We start from the raw sequence: 24850 nt of genomic DNA, 5'->3' as shown, positions 1-24850 counted from the left end.
ACTCATTTTTTGTTTGAATAAAAGCTAATATTAAAAAATTATGACAATTTCAATTATACCACTAGGCGCAGGTCAAGATGTAGGAAGATCATGTATAATAGCAAAGATTGGATCAAAAACAGTCATGTTTGATTGTGGAATGCATATGGGTTTTAAAGATGAAAGAAAGTATCCTGATTTTAGATTAATTAGTGCCACTCTAGACCCTTTAATTATAAATGAATATATCGATTTGGTCATAATATCTCACTATCATTTAGATCACTGCGGTGCACTACCTTTTTTTACAGAGAAAATAGGTTATAAAGGCCCAATAGTAATGACTTATCCTACAAAATCTGTTTCATCTGTTTTACTTTCTGACTGCTGCAAAATTATGGAACAAAAATTATTATTGCAAAAAACAAACGTTGATGTGGCTCCCCCAAATGAAACAGTTTATAATAATGAATATGGTTTTTTCACTGTTTCTGATGTATGGAGCTGCATGGAAAAGGTAAAGGCTATTCAGCTTCATCAAACCATAGTTATTTCAGGGATAAAAATTACTCCATATTATGCAGGTCACGTTTTGGGGGCTTCGATGTTTCACGTACAGGTTAGTGACGAATCAATTGTTTATACTGGTGATTTCAATATGGTTAGAGATAGGCATCTAGGACCAGCATTAATACCTAAGCTACTACCAAGCTTATTAATTTCAGAAAGCACATATGCAACATACATTCGGCCTTCAAGGCGTTCAACTGAGAGAACCTTTTGTGAAATGGTATACTCTTGCTTAAAGAGAGGTGGTAAAGTATTGATACCCGTATTTGCAATTGGTCGAGCGCAAGAACTATGTATACTATTGGAAATTTACTGGCGTAGAATGCAAATAAGATTCCCAATTTTTTTCGGAGGCTCAATGACGGAAAAGGCCAATTCATATTACCAATTATTTACTAACTGGACTAACACGCCGCTCGCTGATAATATTTTTACTTTTCCGCATGTACTGCCATATGACAAATCTATTCTGACGCTTTCAGGCCCTGCAGTACTTTTTGCAACACCTGGGATGCTTCATACTGGGCTTTCTCTTCAAGCCTTTAAAATGTGGGCACCGGACTCCAACAATCTTACTATTATTCCCGGCTTTTGCGTATCTGGCACTATTGGCTCAAAGATAATTAATGGTGCAAAAAGAGTTTACATCGACCAAAAAGATCCTACCACATGTATTGAAGTAAGGTGCAATGTAAAGTATCTCAGCTTTTCATCACACGCAGATTCTATCGGAATACAATCCCTTATTTCTCACTCAGAGCCACAATCTATAGCATTCGTTCACGGAGAAAGACATGGTATGCTAAACTTGGCATCGTTCATAAATTCTGAATTTAAAATTCCTACATTCTGCCCACATAATGGTTCAATTACCACTTTGCCCACTAAAGAGAACTGCAAATATGTTTGCTACCTTTCAATAAAGTATTCATTGATAAACGCTATAAATTCAATACAAAATTCATTAGTGAATAAATTAAAAGCAAGAAATATTATTGAAAAGTTTCGGATTAGACAGCTTAATAATCCGACTATTGGTTTATTAGAAAATAGTGCCCATTCAATTTGTCATTTACGTTCGTTGTTAATTGAATATTATGGAATACCAAAGCTATTTCCAATTTACATTTTTACTTCAAAATACACTGATCATAAACATTCATTTATCTTGACAAAAAATGAATTATATACATATTTGAGAGGAAAGTCAAAGATTTTCCAAAAGAAACTATTGAAAATGAAAAAACATTCAAAGAAAAATAAAGATACTTCAGAAACGAATATCACAATATATCAATTTAAAAGATTCCAAATTAAACAAACATTTCACAACATCAATAAATTTAATTTGACATTTTATTCAAATATATATGATATCGAAATTTTCAAGATATTAATTGCAATTGGAAATTTGTTAAGTAATGTATTTCGCAAATATATCATCAGGAAAAAAAATTGTAGTTTAAGAAAACCGCACTTCAACGAAGAAATTAATCGATTAATCAAGTCATATTTTTATGACAATTTGACTATTATTACTTATAAAAGTTTAATTGTTAAAATTACTGCTGAGAGCTATCAGCTAGATGTCATTAATAAATACCTTTCTGATGCAATTATTGACCAACCCAACATTGACATCAAAAAAAGTGTTGTAAATAAAATAGTAATTTCTTGGTCTTTTATTGATAATAAGAACGTTGAGATTACAGATTTTGTTAACACTTTAGAAAATAAATAGGAATATATCTTCTATTCATAATTTAATTAAGACTAAAATTATAACTTTATATAAATACAAAAAAAAAAAATACAGAACCGATTTTTTTTTCACAGATTTGCCGTTTTAGCCTTTAACTATAGAGTTTTTATATTCTAATATGTGGCCAACTAGAGCATTTACAATTAAAGAAAAATCCCCACTTGTCTTAAAAAAATGTTCCACTGATTTAAGAATTTTATCTGAATTACATTGTTTTGCAATTATCATAGTAGCCCATACGGATTCTGAATTGATATTTGCAATAATTGCGGGCACGCATGCATTGTACAACGATTTAATTCCATACTTGTCTGAAAATCTGAATAAATCTATTATCTCCTTCCAGTTTTTAATGTTTTCATCACTTAATAATCTGCAATCTCCAGTTAAAATATAATCTAATGCATTTCTTAGAATATATGGTGATGCATCGCCAACTGGAATTGAAAAATACTTAGCATTTGAATCTGAGAAGTTTGATAAAAAAAAATTCTGGAAGTACTTCGATCTAGCAGCAAGTGCAAACTTGGGGACATGAAAGAGCTCGGTACCGCAATTTAGTGTAACTTTTTCGCATAATTTATCTGAGCACTCTTTAGAAAGTTTGGAAATGTCGTTTGCAAGCCATAAATAATCTTGAGTAGCAATTCTGTTTGATAAAAAATTAGGAACCATTACGCTCCCATCTGAATGAATAAAATCTTTAAATGACTTGATATTTATTTTTACACGGATTGCACCACCAAAAATAAAATATTTAAGTACAGTTCTCTCCCAATTCAAAATGTTATCTTCAGAAGATTTTATTTCACTGCTTCCATCTAATAAATGGTTTTGAACGCTATATGTGTCTAAGCCTTCATCCGAAAAATAAATTAATTCATCTGGTGATAGCGTTCTTCCCAGGTCATTCCCAAATGGGGAGGGAATTGCTTGACTTGGAGAATTTTTAATACTCATGTCATTTAAACTAGTATCGTCGATTATATCAATTCGCATATAATCCTCCCATCCCCAACTTGAATCATGAACATTGAAAATTCGAGGTTGAGAAAGCGAGACTGTTGTACCCTCAATGATATTTAACTTATCATCTAATAAAGAAATTTCAAATTGTGCAATCCTGATTTGTTCAGAGTATGAAAATAAATAAATTGATAGCATATCACCATCGCAGTTTACTCCTGCAGGAAATATGGTTAGAAACCAAGTTCCATTATGCTGATCACCAAATTTTTTACTTATTATTCTGTCGTGATTAGGCAATGCACGCTGCATTGCGAGCGTTCTTAGTAAAGGAAAATCTTCAATCGTCCAAATATAATCTATTAAGTCAGTTCTCAAACGTGTTGAACTGCAATTAATAACAGGCATGATAAAAACTTTATTTCAATTTATAGTTGTTTTGAAATAGATTCGCATATTAATTAACCAGATGATCAAGAATATTAATTGGAGTTACCCTAGTTCTCTGGTAGTCAAAAATGACTAAAACTTGAATTTAGCCTTTAGAAGCAGATTCCTGAGTTAACTAAAAGATATAATTCTTAATTAACTGCCCTTTCCTTTCCCCAAAATGACTTTTTTTTTAATTGTTAATAAATAATTATTCCTTAAAATTCATAGCGGGCGAATGCCATTAAAAATTGTTTTTTTCCTATGGTTGAAACTAACGAATTCGACTCCGGAATATCTAACAATAGAACGAACAGAATTGGTGAATCAATTATAGATCTTGAATTAGTAACTTCAGAGCAATTTAATTCCAACACTTTTCCGGAAAAAGAACAAGAAACCAAAAACTTACATGAAGTTAAAAGGAAAAAAAGAAAGATTAAAAAACATTTCACTCAAATTCATGTAAATGATGAAAAAAATAACAAATTTGTTCTTCCTAATAACGATGATTTGCGTGTTGATGACTTTATAGTTGAAGACGGGTCTTCTGATTTTGATGAGGATGATATTATTCGAGTCGAGGGAGGAATTAAATCATCAGACGATGAATGCGACGAGAAAATTAGCAATGACTTTATTGAAGACACAAGTTTGAATGTTCACAAAAATTCTCTTGGAAGGAAATTTTCTGAAACGGAAGTCCGTACTGAAATTAGGGAATTTATTCAACTAATGAAAGATGCAGCTAATAAGGATGAAATTGCTTATTCTGATGGAAAAGTTGCAATTTCAAAACTGAAAATGATTGATGAAGTTTGTAAAAGAGTATCGATGAATAACCTATCGAATTACTTTATTTCTGAGGGGGTGCTCGATGTTCTAAGTCAATGGCTTTCGCCTTTTAAAGACGGCACTCTTCCAAACCTATCAATACGAAATAAAATTTTAAAACTAATAAGCAACATTCCTTTGGGAGAAGAAGATATAACCTCTACAGAATTAGGAAAAACTTTGTGTAAACTTTGGAAAAATTCTGCTGAGACCATTGAGAATAGACAAATTATAAGAACGCTAATACAACGCTGGGTGAGACTTATTTCTAAAGATAGGCCCTCATCCTTGGAAACAATTGATAAAGTTCCAATTACACCTGAAAGCCTGAAATCACAAATTAAATCTAACAATAATGAGTCAACTTCTAAAAAAAGTTCATTCCATATTGAACCCAGAACGGCGAGAATCCCAATTAATACTGGCTATAACTTCAAGGTAATCCCGCAAAACGATAACTCAAGTATAGAGCACAATGCAAGCACATTTACAGATAAGTCGATTGGAAATATTAGCATTAACAGAAGTAGTCGCACTAGGAACAGATCTAAGCATGCAATGAAAATTAGCCTTGAAGGCAAAGGACTCTAGTTGTAGAAATAGCTAATAATATATCTAGATCATTTCAATTTTATTTTTTGATATCGAACTTGTTTGTTAAATCATTACATGTATCTTTTACCGATTCGAATGTCGACAAAAATTTGTAATTAGGTAGATGCGATAATAACCTACCATTGCTAAGTAATATTCTTTTTCCTAATGATGTTTTCAAAAAATCTTTCTCATTTTTTGAAGCGAATAGAGGAAGAATAATTTTGGCTATGAAATTAGGAAGGGAATGATTAGGTGGGTTTAGCTGAGGTGAGATGTGTTTTATCATTCTAGAAATATCGAGAAATGTATACATTCCTTCGATACAAATAAATCTCCCGGAAAATTTGCCAGACTCGAAAAGTCTAATATGTATTTCTGCGACATCTCTTACATCAACCCAGCCTGTCTGTAAGTCTACAGTCAGTGGCATTCTACCAGTAATCATATTATAAATCCATTGAACCGATTGATTTACATCACTTCTATAAGAAGGACCAATTACCATGCCCGGGTTCACAACTATTAGATTTAGTGACTTACGGCATTCATCCACTACCTTATAAGCTATTTTCTCTGCTTCAACCTTACTGTACAAATATGGGTGTATCAAAGGATTACAATCTTCATTCCAATCAATCTCGGAATATACTTTTCCATCTTTATAAGCCCCTACAACCGCGGCAATTGATGAAGTTAAAACAACAGTCTTTACATCATCGCACATACAGCATGCATGAATAACATTTTTTGTTCCAATAATTGCAGGATCTATAATTTCATATGGATCCTTACAATCCATTTTATATGGAGACGCGCAATGAATCACAATTCTACATCCCTTAACCAACTCTTTCCAGCATTCACTATTTAATAAATCTGCTTCATAAAGCATTAAATTCTCATCAGCAAAATGGAAATTTAATAAAGAGTCCGAATTTTGGCTATTTTTCGATCTTGTTGTTGCACGAACTTTATATCCTCTAAGCAACAATCGCTCCACAATATGTGATGCAATAAATCCCGTTGCTCCAGTAACAAGAACAATAGTGTTGTTGTTGTTTTTATCGTAAACTAATGGTTCCATGCAAGAATAAACTTCTCCTTGAACTGCATACTCTGAAACATTATGAGAGTTATTTACGCCATTATGCTCTCTAATTGGGTAGTCAGCATTATTTTTAACTTTAACATCTTCACAGCAATTGTATTCAGCTTCTGTGTGTAATGGAATTTTTTCAATAATTGGCTTTGTGCTATTATCTTGATCTGCGTCAAAAGTAGTGTTTATCTTTTCATTTTTATTTTCTTTAGACATATTTGGAGTACTACTACTCAAAATGTCTTGCTTATATCCTTGATTTTCGGTCATAAATCCAACTGTTAATATTTCTTAATTTCTCGTAAAAAAGAAAAAAATGCTGTTCTAAATTATTGCGGTAATCATTTTCCTCACTTAAGGGGAGTAAAACAAATAAAGCCAAATTCTTGTAATAGATCGATATCATTCAGTGAATTTTAAGGAGATGATTAATATTTGAGCTACTTTGTATAAGATTTGATTATTTAATATTATCAATCTTTGTATGTTATAATTTGTTGTCTTCATACCAAGTATGAATTACATATTTATCAACTCGGCTGTTTCTACAAATGATGAAATTGTAAAACTTCAACTTCGCGAACTTGGAGAACCGATATGCTACTTTGGAGAAGATCAGTATAGAAGAAGAGAAAGGCTATCTAATTTAATTGAAAGGCAAAAAAACTCGACTGAAGTAATTAAGGATTCTGTCAAGCCCTTGGCAAAAGAGACATTTTTTTCAGAAGGAACAGATGAATTGATGTCTTTTAGGAAGAAAATCCTCGCACTATCGATTAAGAAATCATATTACAGATTAAAATATACTAGAGAATTTTCTGAAAAAATCTTAACAAAAGAAAAGGATGATTTTTTGACCCGTTTCACGCTGAATATCAGACAAAACATTTGTGAAATGTGTGATACTAGATATATATTGGGATGCAGCATTTCTCCGCTTGAAGACAAAATTGCCACATATGGCTTGAGTGGTGACTTAAAAGTTTGGGATTCAAAAAAATTAATTCAGGACTTTTTCCTAAAGTCTCATAAGCATAGCATTACAGATGTAAACTGGATTGTTACAGACGAGGGAAATTCAAAACTATTTTCCTGCGATTTAAATGCAAACATATTTTTATGGAATAACAGTCAAGTGGAAAATAAATACATCGGACATGAAGATCAGGTAAATAAAATCGTTATACATCCATTTTCAAAACATTTATTTTCTGCTAGCAGTGACGAAACATGGAGAATCTGGGACATTGAAACTTTAAATCAAGTTCAAGTTCAGGAAGGTCATTCTAGACCAATCTTCGGGTTAGATGTGCATCCAGATGGAGCTCTCGTTGTTAGTGGAGATTCTGGAGGGGCATTCAGGATTTGGGATATCCGAACGGGAAGGTCAATATTATCCCAGCTGGCTCACTCAAAAAAAATCATTACCTCTCAGTTTTCTCCCAACTGTGACGCTACATTTATTACATCCTCTCAAGATAATTATATTAAGATTTGGGATTTAAGAAGATTTGACAAACCTTTGTTATCTAGCCTTTTGGGGCATTCGAAACAGATTTCAAAAGTTCAGTACGAACCAAAAAAAGGGAGATACATTGCCTCTGCGTCTTTAGACGAAAGCATCAAAATTTGGTCGACTTCAAAGCTTAAGAATGAGTCTACAATTGACTTTAATTCAGACTTTAGCCGTATAACTTATTCATGCATAAAGCGTGTAGATACTAATTCACATAAAATTACAGGTATGGATATTTCTTCAAATGGACAAAGAATTATCACAGTTGGGTTAGACCGCACCATTAGAGTATGGTCTTCAGAAAGTGAAAATTCGTAATATATATTCGAATATCAAATATCACTTCTAATTATTGAGTCGTTATGTAGCAAAAACTGCTCGTTCTGTGTAGAATTTGTGGGTGTAGCAACAGCTTGCCCATTTAATATTTGTATGGAGCTCAAATGAGTTCCATGTTGATTAGAAAACCCATTTTGTTGAGTTAAAAACCTTGAAACATTTGATTTAGACCTTTTCCTGGGCTTTTCAATTAAATCAGTATCCCTCTTCACTGCTTCATTATTTTGATTAAATTGTGTTGCGATTGAAATATTATTTACATCGGAAATAACAATTTGGCCTGATGTTTGCTCTTGCATTCTAATGGATTTGCCTCTAGTTTTCGAGGAAAAACTTCTTGAAGTGTTGAGAGCAGGTGATGGAACGGAAGCATGATATTGTCTTCCTGAAGAATTGACTAAAGAGCTTCTATTTTTTTCATCGTGCTCAACTTGATTTGCATGCCCAAACTCATCATTTTGAATAATTGCATTCCTCAATTTTTCTTGCCAAGCATGTTTGAACGAATTTAGACGTTGTAGTTTTTTTCTGGTTGAAAGTAAAATTAATAAATCGCACCTCATTGCACAGTATTGTTCTGCAACTTCAATATTTAAAAATGGCAATGGGAAAATATCAAGTTTGAAATGTTTTAAAAAATTCTCTACATCTGAAGAGAATTTCCTAGGAAGATTGGAAATATATTGAAAGCATAATGCTCCTACGGTCGTAACGCCGCTTTTCTTTGGGCCGAATGAATCATGTAATTTTAGCTTTGAGATGAACTTAAACTCTTGCTCAATTTCATTTTCAATTTCAACCAAATCCCCTACGCATTTTTGTATATACATACTCCCTTTCTTGTTATTGTGTTGATTAGGCTTTGGATGAATATCAGAAATAATTTTCTTGGCATTTTTCCTTGTATTTCGATCACTAAAACTTTCAATCAAAGCAACTCTTCTATTTCTATCTTGCTCAAAATTATATGAATACCTAATATATGGATGCCGATTACGTTCCTCCTTGAGAGAAGCAAGAATTGATGGGTCAGGAGAATTTCCAAGAGCTCTCCTTCTAGAGTCGAAGCTGAGTTCAACCAACTTTTTTGAAACAGAGTAATATCTTTGTTTAAGTTGTTCCAGTGTACGTTGTTTCCCAGATGGCGGAATATATCTGTCGTGAATAACGATAAATCTTAAATCGAATTCCTTACACAAGTCAAATAGTAAATAAGTATCATCTTCTGTCCAATCAGGATCTATATCCTTGATAAATTTGTTGTATTGGTCTGATTGAATGCTATAAATGGTTGGATGCTTATTGAACTTCGAAAAATAATAATTACTCGTATGGCTATCTTTTTGCAAAGTATCATCTGTGGGAGTAAGAACAGAGTTATTTTCTTTCTTTAATTTATCTTTTAAATTCAATTCTTTATTTCCGCTAATGCAAACCTCTTGCTTGTTTGAACTTTGTACTTTTGACCAGTGATATAATTTAAGAGAATCATTGCGTGCGCTATTCCTAAATTTAACCCATTCCCAATTAGATATAGGTTTTTGTTTTGATGAAATTCCAATTGAAGTATTAATAGGAATGCTAACCATCTCCAAATTTGGACTTTTAAGTGTTTTCTTTCCATAATTACCAGGTGAATCATCATTCTTCAGCTTCTCGTTCATCTGGGAAACTATTTTTATATTGGGAGTGACGCCCAAAATATCACGAATGATGGGCCCCATATTGTTTAACTTTGTTTCGCAAATCTAATGCTAATTTCTTTAAGCGCTTTAGAAATAGCAGGGCAAATAATGTTTTTTAATATTCATAACAGAAGTCTATAACAGAATAAGTATTTAATGCTATTCAAAAAGCTCATTAAGTTTATTTCAGAAATTTATCAAAGGTAATTAAAGCAAAAAAGCTTAATTTTGTGTATTCTTAGTGTACTAATTATTAAAGCCTTTAATAATACTTGCATAGATATTGTATCTGGGTGATCAATCTAATTCATTTTGAAATACTTTTTAAGTATATAATAAAGCTTTCGCTATTTGGGAAGGTTTTATTCAGTCTTATAATAAAGCACGAATTTATTACAAAAAAAATTTTAAGTTCACTATTTAGCATCATGCCGTATTCAAATAAGTCATTTTTTTCGCATGAACAGGTAGAAAATATAATTCAGGAAAATAAACAGTTAATTTACGGAATCAACTCATTTAAAAAAAATGATAGACATGAAGAATTTTTGAGAGTATTACTTTCAAGGCTACAAAAAAATTTGTTCTTGCTTGCGCACTTAAGTAACCAGCCAAAGGCTCCAAATCACCTAACCGTTAATGATCTTCTAAGACCAGTATTTTCCTGTGATTATTCATCAGAAAATAAAAGGGCAACTCCCCAACAAACAATTTCCAATAGAGCACCAAACATAGCTTTAAATTCGCCTATCTTATCATCAAACACTTCTCAACCAATTTATTTTGAAGCTAACAATGTAGACTTTAGGATAAACGACCAAAAAATTTCTGACCAACAAAATTTACAATCGTGTGAAAACCCAAATATCATTTCAAATCCTCAATTATCAAAGTTGTGTTATGAACCTATCGCATCAATATCACCAGAATTTGATCCTCAAAACGGTATAGGAATATCAATAGGAAACTCCTCCTCAAGTCCTAATTATATTCAGACACAGAACAATGAACATTTCATATGTAGATACTGCCAAAGAAAATGCAGAAATCAAAGTGGACTTACACAGCATACTATGAAAGTGCACCCCGATGCACCTGAAGTGCAACATCTTCTAAAGCAAGCGCAATCAAGGTCAAGTCCTAACCCACTTTCTATAATTAATATTAGCTCATCAACATACTAAATTTCCAAATTCATCTAAAGCAGTATATTATAAACATCTTTACTAGAAATTTCAAAGTCACTAACTTTGGTATTCAGTGGTTCAATCCTCAACCCTTCAGGATTTTTAAGTTTCATATCTCTTTTTACTATTGGTCTTCCATAGCTCTTCCATTTCTTATTCATTGAAACTTCTGTATTCATGGAATGTTGTATGCTTTCAATAATTTTTTGTCTTGGAATGCATGGCATTTCTTGATGACGTAAATTTGGAATTGGCCTACCTAGATAACTAAATACAGTTGAATGTTTATTATTTTCAGTCATGTTATCTATCATATTTAATTTCTTAATTTTATAATCAGAAATTGGATCATAAATTTTATTTCTTGAACACGTTTCTATTTTATTTTTTATTTCATCTTTTGATTCACTGTTTGTTTTTAATTTCAATAATTGTATAAATGCAGGGTGTATGGTGTCGGTTTGCATCCAGTCAATTTTACGGAAGTGCATATGATTTAAGTTTGTATTGTTTTTCATTGGATCCCAAATACCCTCTTGGAGATTTTTCGAAATTACTTCCTTTTCCTGTGGGCTAATTTCATCTTCAAAGTTATTCGGAGCTCCACCTTCAACTCTTCCAAACTGCAATAATTTGTCAGGTGATTCAAAATCTTCTGGCAATCCTTCTCCCCCATGTGATCTTCTTATTTGAAGTGCTTCTTGTAACGTCAGTACTTCTCTATAAGTTTTTTCTTCTAGTTGTTCCTTACTTATATCCACACAAAAAATTGTTTCACTTTCTGAAAAATCCAGTTCTTTTAATTCACCAAATTGCTTAATAATTTTCCAAGCTACATCATTAAGACGATTTACTTTTGCCTCCTGTAACAATATTTTGTTTTGTGCCGTCTCGAGTTTCCTGTTCAAGTTTATTGATTTTTCATCAAATTTATCCATGACTTGGTCAATTAATAAATTTGTATTTTTAGTAAAATGGTCTAATAAACTTTGCATAACATTTATTTTTTTCTTTAGAGTACCATGAATTAGTGGTTTTAGTGTCTCACTTAACTCTAAATTATCCAAATTTTTTTTATATATTGTCTCGATCAAAACGTTTGATTCTTTGAAATCAGATTTTAGTCCATCACTTTTGGTAAGATCTAACAAAAAATATTCTTTTTTTGTTGGATCTTTATTTGAAAATGAAATAAAAAAATCGAAAAATCTGAAAAACTTCAATTCCTCTAATATAACAAGATTTTCCACGATTTTTGCTAACTTTCTTAGCTGACTCGAATTGAATGTTCCAACAGGAATGCCTACAATAATATCTTCACTTGATGCATTCAAGCCTTTAGGTGGTAGTGTTAAACATGAAAATTTTAACTGACCACCTAAACATTCTAAATCATTATAGCAGCCATTTGAAGACAGCTTAATCAAGTCAAGAGTAAAATAATCTTCTACTTTTTCTAAACATGATTGAAATAAACCACTATTCTCATAATGATTTTTCATTACTCTTAGAAATAGTCATTTATTCAAATATGAAGCATTATACTATTTTTTTTCTTAATCTATTATCACCCATAATTACACACCAAATATATTTAAAAAAAATGTAAAAACTAAAAATAAATTTTACAAATATATTTAAAAAAAAATGTTTCCACACGATTTATTACAATATATATTTATATATTAAAATGGCTATTTTATTTTTATCTTCTTTTTCAAGTTGTAAATCGAATGAAATTGATCACAAGAAAGGAAACATTTCAAATCTAATATTTCCATTTCTTAAAATTTATAAAAAGTCATTTTTAAATATTGTAAACATAAATGATTTGAGAAATTCAAAATCTGTATTAAATGTCTATTGCGAAAACAAAAATAACGATATATACTTTATCATTAAACTATTAAAATATGTTTATATTAAGGAAAAAAATATACACAAAAAAAAATGGATATCCAACCAATTAAAAAAAATTATGTTTTATAAAGAATACAATAATGAATCGAGTTCTAGTTTACAATCAAAAATTTTTAACGAAAGAAGTGAAATAGCAGAAAATCATTTATTAAATTGGAGATTTGATATAATGCCTATGCATAAAGTAATTATTCCAAAGAGAAACAGTATATCAAGAAATCATTTGGCATTCCCAATAACACAAGAAAGAAAATTTGTTCCTTTCAATTCAAGATTAGGTATTAATCAATTATATTTGCCTAAATTATGCAGTAATGGATTCCTTAAAGACATAATCAAAATAAACGATATAAAAAATGATTGTCGAAATAATTATTGTGTATGGAATCCTGGCAAGTTATTGCTTTCAAAAAGTTCAAAAATATTAGCTCAGAAGACTATAACAAATAATTTAATTTTTATGAAACCAATTATTACAGGTATAAAAAGAGAAGATTATATAGGAAGCAAAAAGGCATTTTCAATAAATCTCACTAACTCAGAAATTCCAATTATTCCTACAATCCCCAGTAGTAATCCCACTAATTACAAGTCAAGGGTAGCGTTTTCAGCACAAAAGAAGAGTAGATCCATCCCAATTCAGATAAAAAAGGCAGCAAATATATTTCCAGAAGATTCCGTGGGAAATACAGAATGGAACAAATACAGTGACGGAAGAAACCGTATTAGAAGTGGGAACGCGAAAGAAACAAATGCCAAATATCCCCAATATGATATAAACTGTCAAAATGAAGGAATATTTGGAAAAGACATACGAGAAAGGGTTAGGTTGAAAGGACCACTTGGATACAAAAGATTAATCGGCAATAAAGTCCAAGAATTATAGCCAGTGACAGGTCAGGATTAACGATAACGCAAGACATAATCTTGCTTGATTAGCCCCGGTTATTACCAGCATTTAGTATCACTTTAATGATTTATCCAAGATATACAAATATCTTAGTCTGCTCAAAAAAGTTTCATTTACACTCGTTCTTAAAAATAGTCGCAAAAAACTTGATTTGTTAAATTATTTCTTATATTTAATTATAAAACTCAGTGACTCAGAGACATAACGTCATTTTATAAATTTGCGACTTTTTTTTATCGTTTTTATAGGTGAATTTAATCAAAAAAAAAATTTCTTTTAAAGAGAGTATAAACGATTATTTGGTAATTACTAATCATATCATATATTTAATTAGTTTGCTCTACTATTATTAATAATATGCAATAAAATATCAACGTAGAACCACAACTTTGTGATTAATTATTGAGCATCCGAATATACTCTTGCTTCAACCTAAGTGAACCAGTCGTAGTTAAGTTGCTACTATCCAAATTTTTACTAGTAGATATTTCAAACCTTTTTCTGAAGTTCTTCTTTGTATCTATATGAGAGTTTTTTTTCTGGGAAACCCATAGGTAGCCTTCACTTTTAAATTCCTCAGCTTCGCGAAGTACCTCAATCATAAGTTTCCTTACTCGATCGGCAAATTCTTTAGTTGAAATTTCCTTATTATTCAGCTCGATTGCATGCATTTGCGGCAGCCAATATGCAGATAGTGTTATTTTGCCGTAGTTGCAAAAAAGTAAACATATAAGTACCCAAAATGGGATAATGTCAAATGCCGGCGAGAATGCAGAATATTTGTATAGAAGAACAACTGGTGTTACTGGTGTGAGGGATTCAAATGCGCCTAGCTTAAAGGGAATAATGCTACTGCCATTTGTTGTTGTTCCTTCAGGGAATATCACAAGTGGGGTTTTTTCTAGAGAATTAAGATGTTTGTTTATTTCACTCCTAAATAATAAACATTTGGAGTCTTTGGCTTTTTCTGAACAAATAATAGTTTCGGATGCTCTAGATTGAACTAATTCAAATCTTCGAAGTTGCCTATCTTGAATTAAATGCTTTGCTTTCGACCTAGTTTCCATACAGCTTCTATCAACATAGATACATCCTATAATGTCTGCAACAGTCCCAAAAATATAATTTTCACGAATTTCTTTTTGAGCAACAAATCCGCATGAAACATATCTCATAAAAAAGGAAATATCTAAAATTGAAATATGATTAGAAACAATGGTTACAATATCATCAATTGCAGGTAAGCCGTCTGATTTTTGATAACTGTATTTTATTTTCCCAGAATCATCAATGCCATTCTTTTCTAGTACAAAATGATCCACTTCTAGGACGCCCAGAAGTCGAAGCGTAAAAAACCCTACAAATTTAACAATTAGTATATGAATGTAATTGTATAAATGAGCTTCATTCATCCAAGGAAATATACTTCCAATTAGCTTTAAAGCGAGTAAAATCGTTATTACTACAATTGTTGTAAGACATAATACAAATATTCGGAGTGGGCAATAAAGAATTGAACCAAGTACGGAATACAATAAAGAAATATTTTCATGGTCTAATCTTTCGCAGAAACTAAATTTTGATTGGTTAATATTTTTCAACTTATTTGGACTGCGTTTAATATAAACATTGTATGAGTATGTAAACCAAAGTACTGAGAATGCTGATAGGCCGGCATAAATTTTGAAAACAAATGAAATATTTTCGAGTAGAGTATGCAATGACATAAAATATAATTATTATTCTATAATTCGAATAAAGATATTCAATTATTCATTCAACTTAAAAAATAACTGTAATAATTCGGCGGTAATGTTTTTTTAAGATGCTTATAGGTACGATAATAAAAAAGTTAATCTTTTATTTTCGAAAAAAATCGCAATAATGCGTTCTCAAAGGTAGTAAATATAGTAATAAGTTATCAGTTATTTGAGTTACCAAACAAATTCGAGTATAGTTTTTTAATATTAAATTCCTTTCTCTCGAAAATTCGATTAAATGAATTAGAAGTATTAGAATTATACTCTTTTGAACTATACTCAGAGGTAGTATCTGTTAGACAAATATTTTCAGAACGATTACTTATATTTATAGCAAACCTGGGTTCAATTGAACTACAAATCCCCTTTGGAACGGAAGTCTCTGATTCGTTATAAAGTCTTTTAATGAACGAACGTTTAGCTGCTATTTCTTCATCTTCTTTGATAATCTTTTTTAATAAAGGTACCCACCACATATGGTTTACATGAATTTCACTCGGTCCGCCATCTTTGTGAGGAAGGAGCAAATAATCCTTATTTTCTCTGACAAACTCTTCTCTTTGTTGCTCGGTCTTTATTAGTTCGTGACTAAAGCGGCAGTCTTTAAGATTCCTACAAAACCCAACAGTATTTAAGTATCTACATGGAAACTTCGATATTTCATGACTATACTGGCAGTCGCTTTTTGAACATTTTCCCGATATAAAATACCAGCAAAGCTTCTTCTTCGTAATGGGAATAGCTGAATGTTTGAATTGACAAGAACTTCCATTTTTACACCTTCCTTTAATAAAATAAGTACATAACTGAAGCCTATTTGACTTATTTGATTGCAAAGCTAACTTCTTAGTAATTTTTTTTTTAATAATCTTTTCATCCTCTGAGGCTTTAGACATAATCAGAGATAATGTTAGTATATTCATAGATTTGCGTGAATATAAATCAATTACTCGTAAAATAAAGAATATACTAATTTATATATTATTAGTTTTCATTTATTATTCAATAACTCCAAAATTTGGCGCGTAGTATGTGGAGATGTGCAATGTCATTATTAGATTTTTCTTTTGTTTACCTAAATGATTTTTTTTTTTTTAACTAATAATAAGATTGACAAATTATTTTAAATGCACACAAATCTGTTTATAAACAAAAGAGTCAGCGCAGATAATAAGAATGTAAATGTTCAACGTCTTAGGAATGAAAAGGAAAAAATAAAAGAGTGGAATGAAAATTTGACTAATTTAGTTACAAATATCAACCGAAGAGCAAACAATCCAACAGACAAATTGATTAATACCAACTCCAGGCACAATAAGTACCATGATAATTCCCCAAAAAATATTCCATTTAATGGGCGTTTAAAGGGCGAACAAAAAAAAGCAAATGAACATCTAGAAAATAAATTTAATTTTACGAATCAAAAAAACAACAAAAGTAATTCCCTTGAAGATCAATACACGTTAGTGCTTATTGAAAAACAGAATATTGAAGAGTCGTGCAATGAACTCAAAAAGAGGTATAATCAACTTGTTCTAAGATTTGAAGAGGCCATCGAGCAAAAAGAATCATTTAGAGAAGGGCTAAAAAACAAAATAAATGAATATCAAAAACTACAAGAGCTTCATAATGGTACCCAAAGTCTACTTGCTGTGGGGAATAAAGCTCAAGAAGAGCTTTATCAAACTCAGAAACAATTTCAAATAATTCTCGGTAAGCGAAATGTTGAATTCTCTAATGTGAAAGATGAACTCGAGGCAAAAAAGACGGAATTTGAAGTAAGTTAAAATATATTAGTTTCCGACTCATTTAATTTTTTTAAGGAACTTGAAAAAAGGTTTGAACTACTTGAAAATGAAAATAAAGAAAAGGACAAAAACATTGACAAAATAAGCAGAGAAAAAACTGATGTTGAAGAAAAACTATCTGACTTTATGAAGAATAATCAGGATCTGAAAAAAGAAAGAGATCAAATGAAGAGAGAATTGAAAATTTATGAACCTTTATCACGGTCGAAAGAAATGGTCGACAAAATGGCAGCATATCTTGAAACGCTATTAATAAAAAGAAATGAAGTAATTACAGAAATTACTGAGGATTTGTCAAAAAATACAGGAGACCTCACTGAGGAAATTTCAAATATTCGAAAGGATATTGTTGGAATTGAGAACAGTATTCAAAAGTTTTCGAGTATAATTTCTCATTTTAAAAACGATATAATTGCAAATGAAAATCGAAGAATTCAAGACTCATATATGCTTGTGAATAGCTTAAAAACACAACTGACAAATTCTAAAGAAAAGATTATTAATCTTAAAAGATTGCTATTTAATAGTGTTGGTCGGCCAGGTAACGCTCTTGAACCTAGTTTAACATTTGAAGTTAGAAATGGCTCAATTTTACATAAATTACAAGGTAGTCATGGTAATACTTTAAAGTGTTATTGCAGAATTGTTGGCACAACATTTGAATACACAACTTCAAGCAACGTTGTGAAAACCATACCTTTGGAAAAAGTGATAGGTATTGATTATGGAAATAACTCTAACTCATTTCGAAGAATTAATCAGCCTAAAGGCTTCTTTCACGAGCTGTTTAAACGCCAGACAAAAAGTGAAGCAGAAGAAGATAAGAATGAAGTAATAAATTCCCCGTGGCTGTTTTTTAGCATTCGAATTCTTGATGGATATGATACGTTTTGTTCGGATTTCATTGCCAGTTCATTAGAATCTGCAATGTCATGGGTTGTTACTATTGGTCGTTACGCAACATATATACAAAGATCAGTAGGTTTGTTCACATATAATTTCATCCAAACAAAGCAAGAATTTTATAGTGTGTCATTAAGGATGAAAGTTATGCATTTATGCAGACAAAAGGAGCTAAACATATCACAACTATACATTATTGCAATACATACAAGCTGTCTTAAGAACCCACAACTTATTAGAAACCAAGCCGCATGGAACAATTTGAAGAATATTATGAGGAGAATTACCAATAAGAAATTTCCGAAGTAAAGAATTCTTGCGCGGTAGAACTGAACATTAACAAAATATGAATATTTCAAATTTAATTAATGCTGATGTAGACGAAAAAGGGTTTGTTTCCGATAAACTCAGAGATAATTTCTTCCAAATTGTGAGAAATAGGCCGGAAAATCGAACTTGCTTTGATTGCGAATCTAGGAATCCCACATGGCTTTCATTATCATTTGCTGTATTCATTTGCCTAAATTGTTCCTCTGATCATAGGAAGATGGGAGTACATATTAGTTTTGTAAGGTCATCTGATCTTGATAAATTTACTCCAATTCAGCTGGTGAGGATGGATATTGGTGGAAATGGTCGAGCAAGAAATTATTTCAAACAAGTTTTAGGAGTTAATTTTTCTCCAAAAACTAAAGAGTACGCCAGTTCCATATGTGGGAGACAATACAAGCAGATACTAGATTCAGAGATCTCTGAATTTGACAACTTAAGTCCTAAAAATCCAAATGAGTTTGTACTCATTGATAGAGATAACTATACAGCAAACCCTGAAAAGGTAGATACTCAATCTACTGGAAATGTTCAGACAATAAAGTTCAACTCAATGCCTAGTACTGTTGGCAAATATAATAATATTCAAAAGCAAGGCAGTCTAATAAACCAAAAGGGCCGAAGGTTAGATGAAAATTTTGATTTTGATTCTTTGGTTTCATAGTGTTATAGACATTTCATACTCATTTCAAAAAATATTGCCGCCCCTTCTTTTTCGATTACCATTTATCTGTGAGCAAATATTACACTAAATGAATTCCTCAAGTTGTACAACAGATGAAATTGCTGAATATTTTGATGAAGGCGATTTTGGAAATGAAAAGCAGCTTATTTTGAATGCAGATAAACCAGGAAGCTGCTTTTTTGGAAGATTTAGCGTACCTACTCATGCCCAAAGTATGGTAGGTGCTGTTTTTGTCGATTATGTGACTCCTGTAAGAGTAAGTTATTTCAAATCATCCTAAGTTTCATGCCTATATGTTTCAGGATATTGATTCTTTAAGCGTAAAATATGAACCCTCTATTTCCCCCAATAATACAGCTGATCCAAACCAGATAAATATAAGGATTAGAGATAGCAATTCAAAACATTGTATAGGAAGGCAGTTATCACAAAAAAATTCCAATTATGCAGCTATAATTGACAAAGGAACCCACTATGAATTTAAATTTTTGGATGGACTATTTGTATTTGACCCTAGCATTAAGGGAAAGAACGAAAGTAATTCAGATGTTGCAGAAAATTTAAAGCGTGACTACATTTCTAGAGAGGCTGCTGTGACCGCTCGTATACAAGAATCGTCTAATAAAATGAGAACTAAACTTGAAAATGATGCTGAAGACGATCAAACACCTGAAAGCGATACAAATAAAAATCTAGGCATTTTTAATAGCTCTTGCGAAAATAATGTAATTCCTGGAGTAATGAGAGGAATATTGGATGATATCTACGATAAAGATTTTGGTCTTAAACGACAAGAAAAAAAAAGAAAAATTTCTGCGATGCTAAACAAAGAGAATTCAGATGACTCGCGTATCGTTGTATCTGCTCTTTCATTAACTACGTTAAAGAGTGGTGATTACTGGGACTATGATGGAGACGGAAAAATGAGTGATGATGAAGGTTATATAGAAAAAAATGAAATGGATGAAAAGTTCGAGGAAGAGCACAACCCAAATTTAGTTAATGGAAATGATTACTCTAATTCAGAAGACGATGAAGGCCCAGATGGAATTTTAACAGAATATGGACAAACTCTTAAGACAATGATAGCTAATCAACAAGATATGGAAGCTGATGAAGAACTGAATCTGTATTCTGATGAGATTGATGACGACGTTGAAAGTAAAAGTAATATTAGTAGTTCCGCTCCGGTTACAGTTAATACGAATATACAATTTGAAATACAAAAAAAGACAGTAAAGTCTCCAACAGCATTATCCTCTTCAATTAATGGTTTTTCAAGGAGTCTTGAGGCAGAAGTTATTCGTAAACTTAGCCTTGCAGGAGGCAGGATGCAAATCAAGCCTTTCCTTGATGCAATGAAGGTTAAGAAGAAAAATAAATACTTTGAGGAAATACAGGAAATCATTAAAAAGGTTGCAGATACTCACACCGAATACCATTCAAATATGAAAATAAGCTACATTACTCTTAAAAGCAATTATCGTCAGAGGTGATCTAAAAGAAAATCTTGAGCTATGACCGTCCTGTCTAACTTGTATTTTCACACAAAATAATTATTTTTTTTATATATATCTTGATTTGTTCATATTCCCCCGTTTTTTTAATGTATTTTATAGCTTAACATTCAAATGTCCCTCTTCAAAGATGAAAATATGGAGGAGAGTTATTTTTTTATGCTAATCACAAACTTTCCAGTGCTTAGTTTGACGATTGGAATTGTGCTTACTATTGTGGGATCTTGCTTTATGGCATTTGGAAATGCGTATATGAAGAAAGGTCTACACATCCAACAGCAAAAATGTATCAACGATTCTCAAACTAACGTTTATAGTATGGCTTATAATGAAGTTACATGGTGGATAGGTGTTATTTCATACGCTTTTGGGGCAATTATTCATATTATTGCACTCGGGTTTGCGCCAGCCTCAATTTTAGCGCCAATGAATAGTTTTGGTTTAGTTGCTAATGCATTCGCTGCAGCAACTCTGCTTGATGAACAGTTTGGAATTTTTGAATTGATTTCCACAGTAGGGGTCATTTTTGGAATTTGTCTATGTGCAATTGCATCAGTTATTCCGACCGAAGCCCCAACGACTAAATATTCAGGGATTGAATCTTGGTCAGATCCGTATTATTTAATTTATATAATTTTTTGTTTTATTTGTGCATTGGCTGTCTTGATCGTAATCAATAATGAAGAGGCAAAATACAATGAGCAAAAAGAAATTCAAACAAGAAGGGCAATATTGAAATCTCTGGACGAAGATTCGCTTGGTATCATTCCAACTGGGAAAGTATCCCCAAACAATTCACTAAATTTGAATAATCACGCAAAAATAAAAATTAATCTTCCTAAATATCCTAAATATATAAGTATGTTATATGGTTTTTTGGCAGGCCTAATAGGTGCCCAATGTGTCCTTGAAATAAAAGAAATGGTTGCTTGGGGTGAATTTGCTTTGCAGCATACTAAAGATTGGATGTATAACATACAACCGTACCTCGCATTTATATTTTTCTCCACTTCAACTTGGCTTCAGATGCATTTTCTTAATCTGGGTCTAGCTATGGGAGATGCAACTTTGGTTGTGCCTGCATATTACGTATTTTGGACACTTTTTAGTACTTTTGGAGGGTTCACTAAATTTCACGAATTTGAAGGATTTACATTCATAATGACAATAATATTTTCCTTTGGAATTATTATTACCACATCATTCGTAATCGTGATGTCAATCAGAGAAATTCTAGCATTTAAAAAGGCAGTTGACGAAAGTGTAACTGATAACGATGGGATAACGGAAGAAGTACCAAAATTAGACGGAATGAAAGGAAATATGCTTGACACTCAGCTCCCCCTTGCAATGGGCGTTCTAACTATGATAAATGCAGGAAAGCTCGCAGGAAAATACTTTATGAATACGTCTGGTCAACTAAGAAAAACGAGAAGCGCATCTGATTTAATAGGTGAAAAAAGAGGATCTATTGAGATTACAACTAGGCAAAAAGATATTTGGACTTTACCAAGCAACGTAAATTATTCAAATGCAAACGACCCTAATTCGTCCACTTACCAGAATTCTGTTTGGAGACCAAAGCCTATTAACGAATTAGTTTTCGAAGATGTCGAATACAAAGAAATAACCTAAAATTATAATTTATTAATGGGAATATTAATATTTTAAAACCGATCAATTTATTTCAAATATAAAATTAAAAACAAAATGGCTATGTATCCACCTCATGTGAAGCATGAATAAATTGATTATTCAACTGAAAGACTCCTGCAGTATCATTAACATCGATAACATTAGAGCTAGCTGCTGATTCAGATGGCATTTTATAGCAATTGCAATAATAAGGATACCCACCAATTGAGCAATGCTCGCATGAAGCGCATTGTGTTACATCTTCTCCAAATACATCACTATATGTTCCAGGGTTAACGATATTTTGCGTTTGTTGAATAATATTAATTTGGCTGTTCTGTTCTTGACCCATTCCATCTGAAATAAATGAATGTTGAATCTGTTGTATGGGTGATGAAATTTCAAGCGTAGAATTTGGAGTTGTGATTTCATTCGTAGAAAAAACTTGCCTATATAAAGAGATTGATTGGTTTGCAGCGATACCATTTATTATAAATCCACCGTTAAAATTTTGCTTGTTTATGGATTCCTCTTCAATTGTCTCATTTTGTAGAATTGGGTTGGTTGCGGAATCAGAAGAAAATGCCAAAGGATTAAAATTGAAGTGAGCTCCTTCATTTATGAAATTCTGTTGAAAATGTGATCTAAAAATTCCATTACCCTGTGAAAAATCCCCATACAAATAGTTCTCTTTTAATTGTTTTATATTTGGGTTTTCATTTTCATTTTCTAATGATCCAAGCCAGTTTTTGCTATTTGATTTATTCCCGTATCTATCTGCCTTATTTGCGTCAATGTTATTCATCAAAATCTTATTTTGGCCTATATTGTTGAAGAAGGAAGATGGAATTGGAACTTTTGAAATGAAGGAATTTGGATCCAACGGGCTACCTGCATAAATGCCTCTACTCATATCGTTTAATGATAACCCGCTTTTATTTATTGTTTGAATGCAATCCAAAATCTTTGAATTATAATTATTAAACTGCTTGTTAATAATGCAATCTGCGCTTTCTGCAATAGGTGTTGCTGATGCAGTAGATACATCGCCAACAATACAGCCATATCTATTAGAAGTTAGAGTCTCACCATCAATATCATGCCCTGATTCTGAAATGTACTGTTTTGTACATCTTGGAGTTAAAGAATTGCTATCTGAATTATAATATTGGTTATTTTGAACCCTTACTATTGGAGAATTTGGAAAAGAATAAGATTTGGATGTCAGACTCTGATCCATACCTTTGCTATAAGCATTCTGAAGTTCATTTGCATCATTCAAAAATTTATCTGAATTTATAATATCCCAATCTTCCATATTCCTCTTGCTCATTTTTCTCTTGTTCTTTTTATTGACTAAGCCAACTCCCCCTTTGCTAAATTCATTTACCGAACTAATCGAATTAGGCTGTTTTTCTAAGTTTTCGCAATGGAAACGTAATTTAAGTGGAAGAGATATTAGTCCAGAGTATCCTTTACTCAACTGATTTATCATCTGTACATGACCTGATTTCCCACAAACTATCAACTTGGACATTACATTACTAAGTAATTCCTCGCATTCAAAGGAATAATTCTGTTTTCTTCTCCATGCCATTTGTATAACTTTTGAGTCATTGATGAATAATATATATCGATCATGAATCCTGCCTTTCAAATCTGAAATTGTAGGGCCGACAAATACTTTATGCGAAGAATAATTTTGTTGGGGGCAAAACGTGGCAGCAAAATAGCCACAAGAAGCCATGAAAACGCCATATGAATCATAAACGTTCTTAGAGATTTGAAATTTGTTTGTCTGAGTATCATGCTCCATAATTTTAAAATGGCCCATTAATTTATCATGTGCCTTACCTTTAAATAAACAGCTTCTGCATGGACAAAACACCCACCTCTTAGGCTGCCCTCTAAAAGTCAAGCAAATTATATTCCGTTCATGGCTTTCTAATGCTTTTCCTGTTGTTCTCATTTGAATCGAGTCCATAAAAGCTTTGATTTCGCTACTTTCGCTTATGCATAGCCTTCTTAATACAATAGTCCCAAGCTCATAATTGTTCATTATTGTCTTTCTTTCATCTAAAGTCGTTACTGTAGAGAGTAATCTATCTACATCTTCAGGCGATATTAATACGAAATCAGGAACATGTCTTGGCTTCAACTTGCCTCCACGCCTATTGGGATTCACACTTCTGTTATATGCGTTGACTTCTGATGAATTACTTACTATCCCATCTTTTAAGCCATTGTAACCTTGTTTACTTAATTCTACATCGCTTCGATGTATATTATCCTGGCTTCGAAACCCATTCCTAACTCCAATCATTTGGTTCACCGAAATATTTTCATACTCATAAATTATATCACTGTCCACTGAATTACAGTGAAAATCCGACATGTTGATAGACGCAAAATGCGAAAA

At 31.9% G+C, this 24850-nt stretch overlaps 17 protein-coding genes across 17 annotated transcripts; 10 read left to right on the top strand and 7 right to left on the bottom strand.

The window, feature by feature from the left end:
- Nucleotides 1–34: 34 nt before the first annotated feature.
- Nucleotides 35–2290, top strand: cgd5_1170 (CPSF metallobeta-lactamase; the record flags this gene model as incomplete). The annotated part of the gene is made up of 1 exon (XM_626067.1): nucleotides 35–2290. A coding segment is annotated over one exon (2256 nt), but the record flags the coding sequence as incomplete, so codon positions are not given.
- A 105-nt stretch (nucleotides 2291–2395) lies between these two features.
- cgd5_1160 (POZ domain protein that is fused to a MATH domain at its N-terminus) lies at nucleotides 2396–3685 on the bottom strand (the record flags this gene model as incomplete). Its single annotated transcript, XM_626066.1, has 1 exon — nucleotides 2396–3685. One exon carries the CDS (start codon nucleotides 3683–3685, stop codon nucleotides 2396–2398), a length of 1290 nt encoding a protein of 429 aa, XP_626066.1.
- A 285-nt stretch (nucleotides 3686–3970) lies between these two features.
- Nucleotides 3971–5131, top strand: cgd5_1150 (iwsip-like protein; the record flags this gene model as incomplete). The annotated part of the gene is made up of 1 exon (XM_626065.1): nucleotides 3971–5131. One exon carries the CDS (start codon nucleotides 3971–3973, stop codon nucleotides 5129–5131), a length of 1161 nt encoding a protein of 386 aa, XP_626065.1.
- Nucleotides 5132–5171: 40 nt separating this feature from the next.
- cgd5_1140 (cinnamyl-alcohol dehydrogenase-like nucleoside diphosphate sugar epimerase) lies at nucleotides 5172–6506 on the bottom strand (the record flags this gene model as incomplete). Its single annotated transcript, XM_626064.1, has 1 exon — nucleotides 5172–6506. One exon carries the CDS (start codon nucleotides 6504–6506, stop codon nucleotides 5172–5174), a length of 1335 nt encoding a protein of 444 aa, XP_626064.1.
- A 244-nt stretch (nucleotides 6507–6750) lies between these two features.
- cgd5_1130 (WD-40 repeat protein family / small nuclear ribonucleoprotein Prp4p-related) lies at nucleotides 6751–8070 on the top strand (the record flags this gene model as incomplete). Its single annotated transcript, XM_001388224.1, has 1 exon — nucleotides 6751–8070. The coding sequence occupies one exon, from the start codon at nucleotides 6751–6753 to the stop codon at nucleotides 8068–8070; it is 1320 nt and encodes a 439-aa protein (XP_001388261.1).
- Nucleotides 8071–8084: 14 nt separating this feature from the next.
- cgd5_1120 (DNMAP1 like Myb domain) lies at nucleotides 8085–9815 on the bottom strand (the record flags this gene model as incomplete). The annotated part of the gene is made up of 1 exon (XM_626063.1): nucleotides 8085–9815. The coding sequence occupies one exon, from the start codon at nucleotides 9813–9815 to the stop codon at nucleotides 8085–8087; it is 1731 nt and encodes a 576-aa protein (XP_626063.1).
- A 389-nt stretch (nucleotides 9816–10204) lies between these two features.
- Nucleotides 10205–10960, top strand: cgd5_1110 (C2H2 finger domain containing protein; the record flags this gene model as incomplete). The annotated part of the gene is made up of 1 exon (XM_626062.1): nucleotides 10205–10960. One exon carries the CDS (start codon nucleotides 10205–10207, stop codon nucleotides 10958–10960), a length of 756 nt encoding a protein of 251 aa, XP_626062.1.
- Nucleotides 10961–10974: 14 nt separating this feature from the next.
- Nucleotides 10975–12465, bottom strand: cgd5_1100 (hypothetical protein; the record flags this gene model as incomplete). The annotated part of the gene is made up of 1 exon (XM_626061.1): nucleotides 10975–12465. One exon carries the CDS (start codon nucleotides 12463–12465, stop codon nucleotides 10975–10977), a length of 1491 nt encoding a protein of 496 aa, XP_626061.1.
- Nucleotides 12466–12653: 188 nt separating this feature from the next.
- Nucleotides 12654–13769, top strand: cgd5_1090 (hypothetical protein; the record flags this gene model as incomplete). The annotated part of the gene is made up of 1 exon (XM_626060.1): nucleotides 12654–13769. One exon carries the CDS (start codon nucleotides 12654–12656, stop codon nucleotides 13767–13769), a length of 1116 nt encoding a protein of 371 aa, XP_626060.1.
- A 419-nt stretch (nucleotides 13770–14188) lies between these two features.
- Nucleotides 14189–15529, bottom strand: cgd5_1080 (hypothetical protein; the record flags this gene model as incomplete). The annotated part of the gene is made up of 1 exon (XM_626059.1): nucleotides 14189–15529. A coding segment is annotated over one exon (1341 nt), but the record flags the coding sequence as incomplete, so codon positions are not given.
- A 185-nt stretch (nucleotides 15530–15714) lies between these two features.
- Nucleotides 15715–16476, bottom strand: cgd5_1070 (CCCH RNA binding domain involved in RNA metabolism; the record flags this gene model as incomplete). The annotated part of the gene is made up of 1 exon (XM_626058.1): nucleotides 15715–16476. The coding sequence occupies one exon, from the start codon at nucleotides 16474–16476 to the stop codon at nucleotides 15715–15717; it is 762 nt and encodes a 253-aa protein (XP_626058.1).
- A 204-nt stretch (nucleotides 16477–16680) lies between these two features.
- On the top strand, nucleotides 16681–17340 carry cgd5_1060 (hypothetical protein; the record flags this gene model as incomplete). Its single annotated transcript, XM_626057.1, has 1 exon — nucleotides 16681–17340. The coding sequence occupies one exon, from the start codon at nucleotides 16681–16683 to the stop codon at nucleotides 17338–17340; it is 660 nt and encodes a 219-aa protein (XP_626057.1).
- On the top strand, nucleotides 17341–18573 carry cgd5_1050 (hypothetical protein; the record flags this gene model as incomplete). Its single annotated transcript, XM_626056.1, has 1 exon — nucleotides 17341–18573. A coding segment is annotated over one exon (1233 nt), but the record flags the coding sequence as incomplete, so codon positions are not given.
- A 37-nt stretch (nucleotides 18574–18610) lies between these two features.
- cgd5_1040 (arfgap'arfgap like finger domain containing protein') lies at nucleotides 18611–19258 on the top strand (the record flags this gene model as incomplete). Its single annotated transcript, XM_626055.1, has 1 exon — nucleotides 18611–19258. The coding sequence occupies one exon, from the start codon at nucleotides 18611–18613 to the stop codon at nucleotides 19256–19258; it is 648 nt and encodes a 215-aa protein (XP_626055.1).
- A 314-nt stretch (nucleotides 19259–19572) lies between these two features.
- On the top strand, nucleotides 19573–20775 carry cgd5_1030 (apicomplexan conserved protein; the record flags this gene model as incomplete). Its single annotated transcript, XM_626054.1, has 1 exon — nucleotides 19573–20775. The coding sequence occupies one exon, from the start codon at nucleotides 19573–19575 to the stop codon at nucleotides 20773–20775; it is 1203 nt and encodes a 400-aa protein (XP_626054.1).
- A 135-nt stretch (nucleotides 20776–20910) lies between these two features.
- cgd5_1020 (apicomplexan conserved protein with 9 transmembrane domain) lies at nucleotides 20911–22431 on the top strand (the record flags this gene model as incomplete). The annotated part of the gene is made up of 1 exon (XM_626053.1): nucleotides 20911–22431. The coding sequence occupies one exon, from the start codon at nucleotides 20911–20913 to the stop codon at nucleotides 22429–22431; it is 1521 nt and encodes a 506-aa protein (XP_626053.1).
- Nucleotides 22432–22510: 79 nt separating this feature from the next.
- On the bottom strand, nucleotides 22511–24826 carry cgd5_1010 (hypothetical protein; the record flags this gene model as incomplete). Its single annotated transcript, XM_626052.1, has 1 exon — nucleotides 22511–24826. One exon carries the CDS (start codon nucleotides 24824–24826, stop codon nucleotides 22511–22513), a length of 2316 nt encoding a protein of 771 aa, XP_626052.1.
- Between the last annotated feature and the right edge of the window lie 24 nt (nucleotides 24827–24850).

The sequence above is a fragment of the Cryptosporidium parvum genome, chromosome 5, assembly GCF_000165345.1.
Source record: "Cryptosporidium parvum Iowa II chromosome 5, whole genome shotgun sequence".
In the NCBI taxonomy this organism is placed as follows: Eukaryota; Apicomplexa; class Conoidasida; order Eucoccidiorida; family Cryptosporidiidae; genus Cryptosporidium; species Cryptosporidium parvum.
This window is presented reverse-complemented; position numbering and strand designations above follow the sequence as displayed.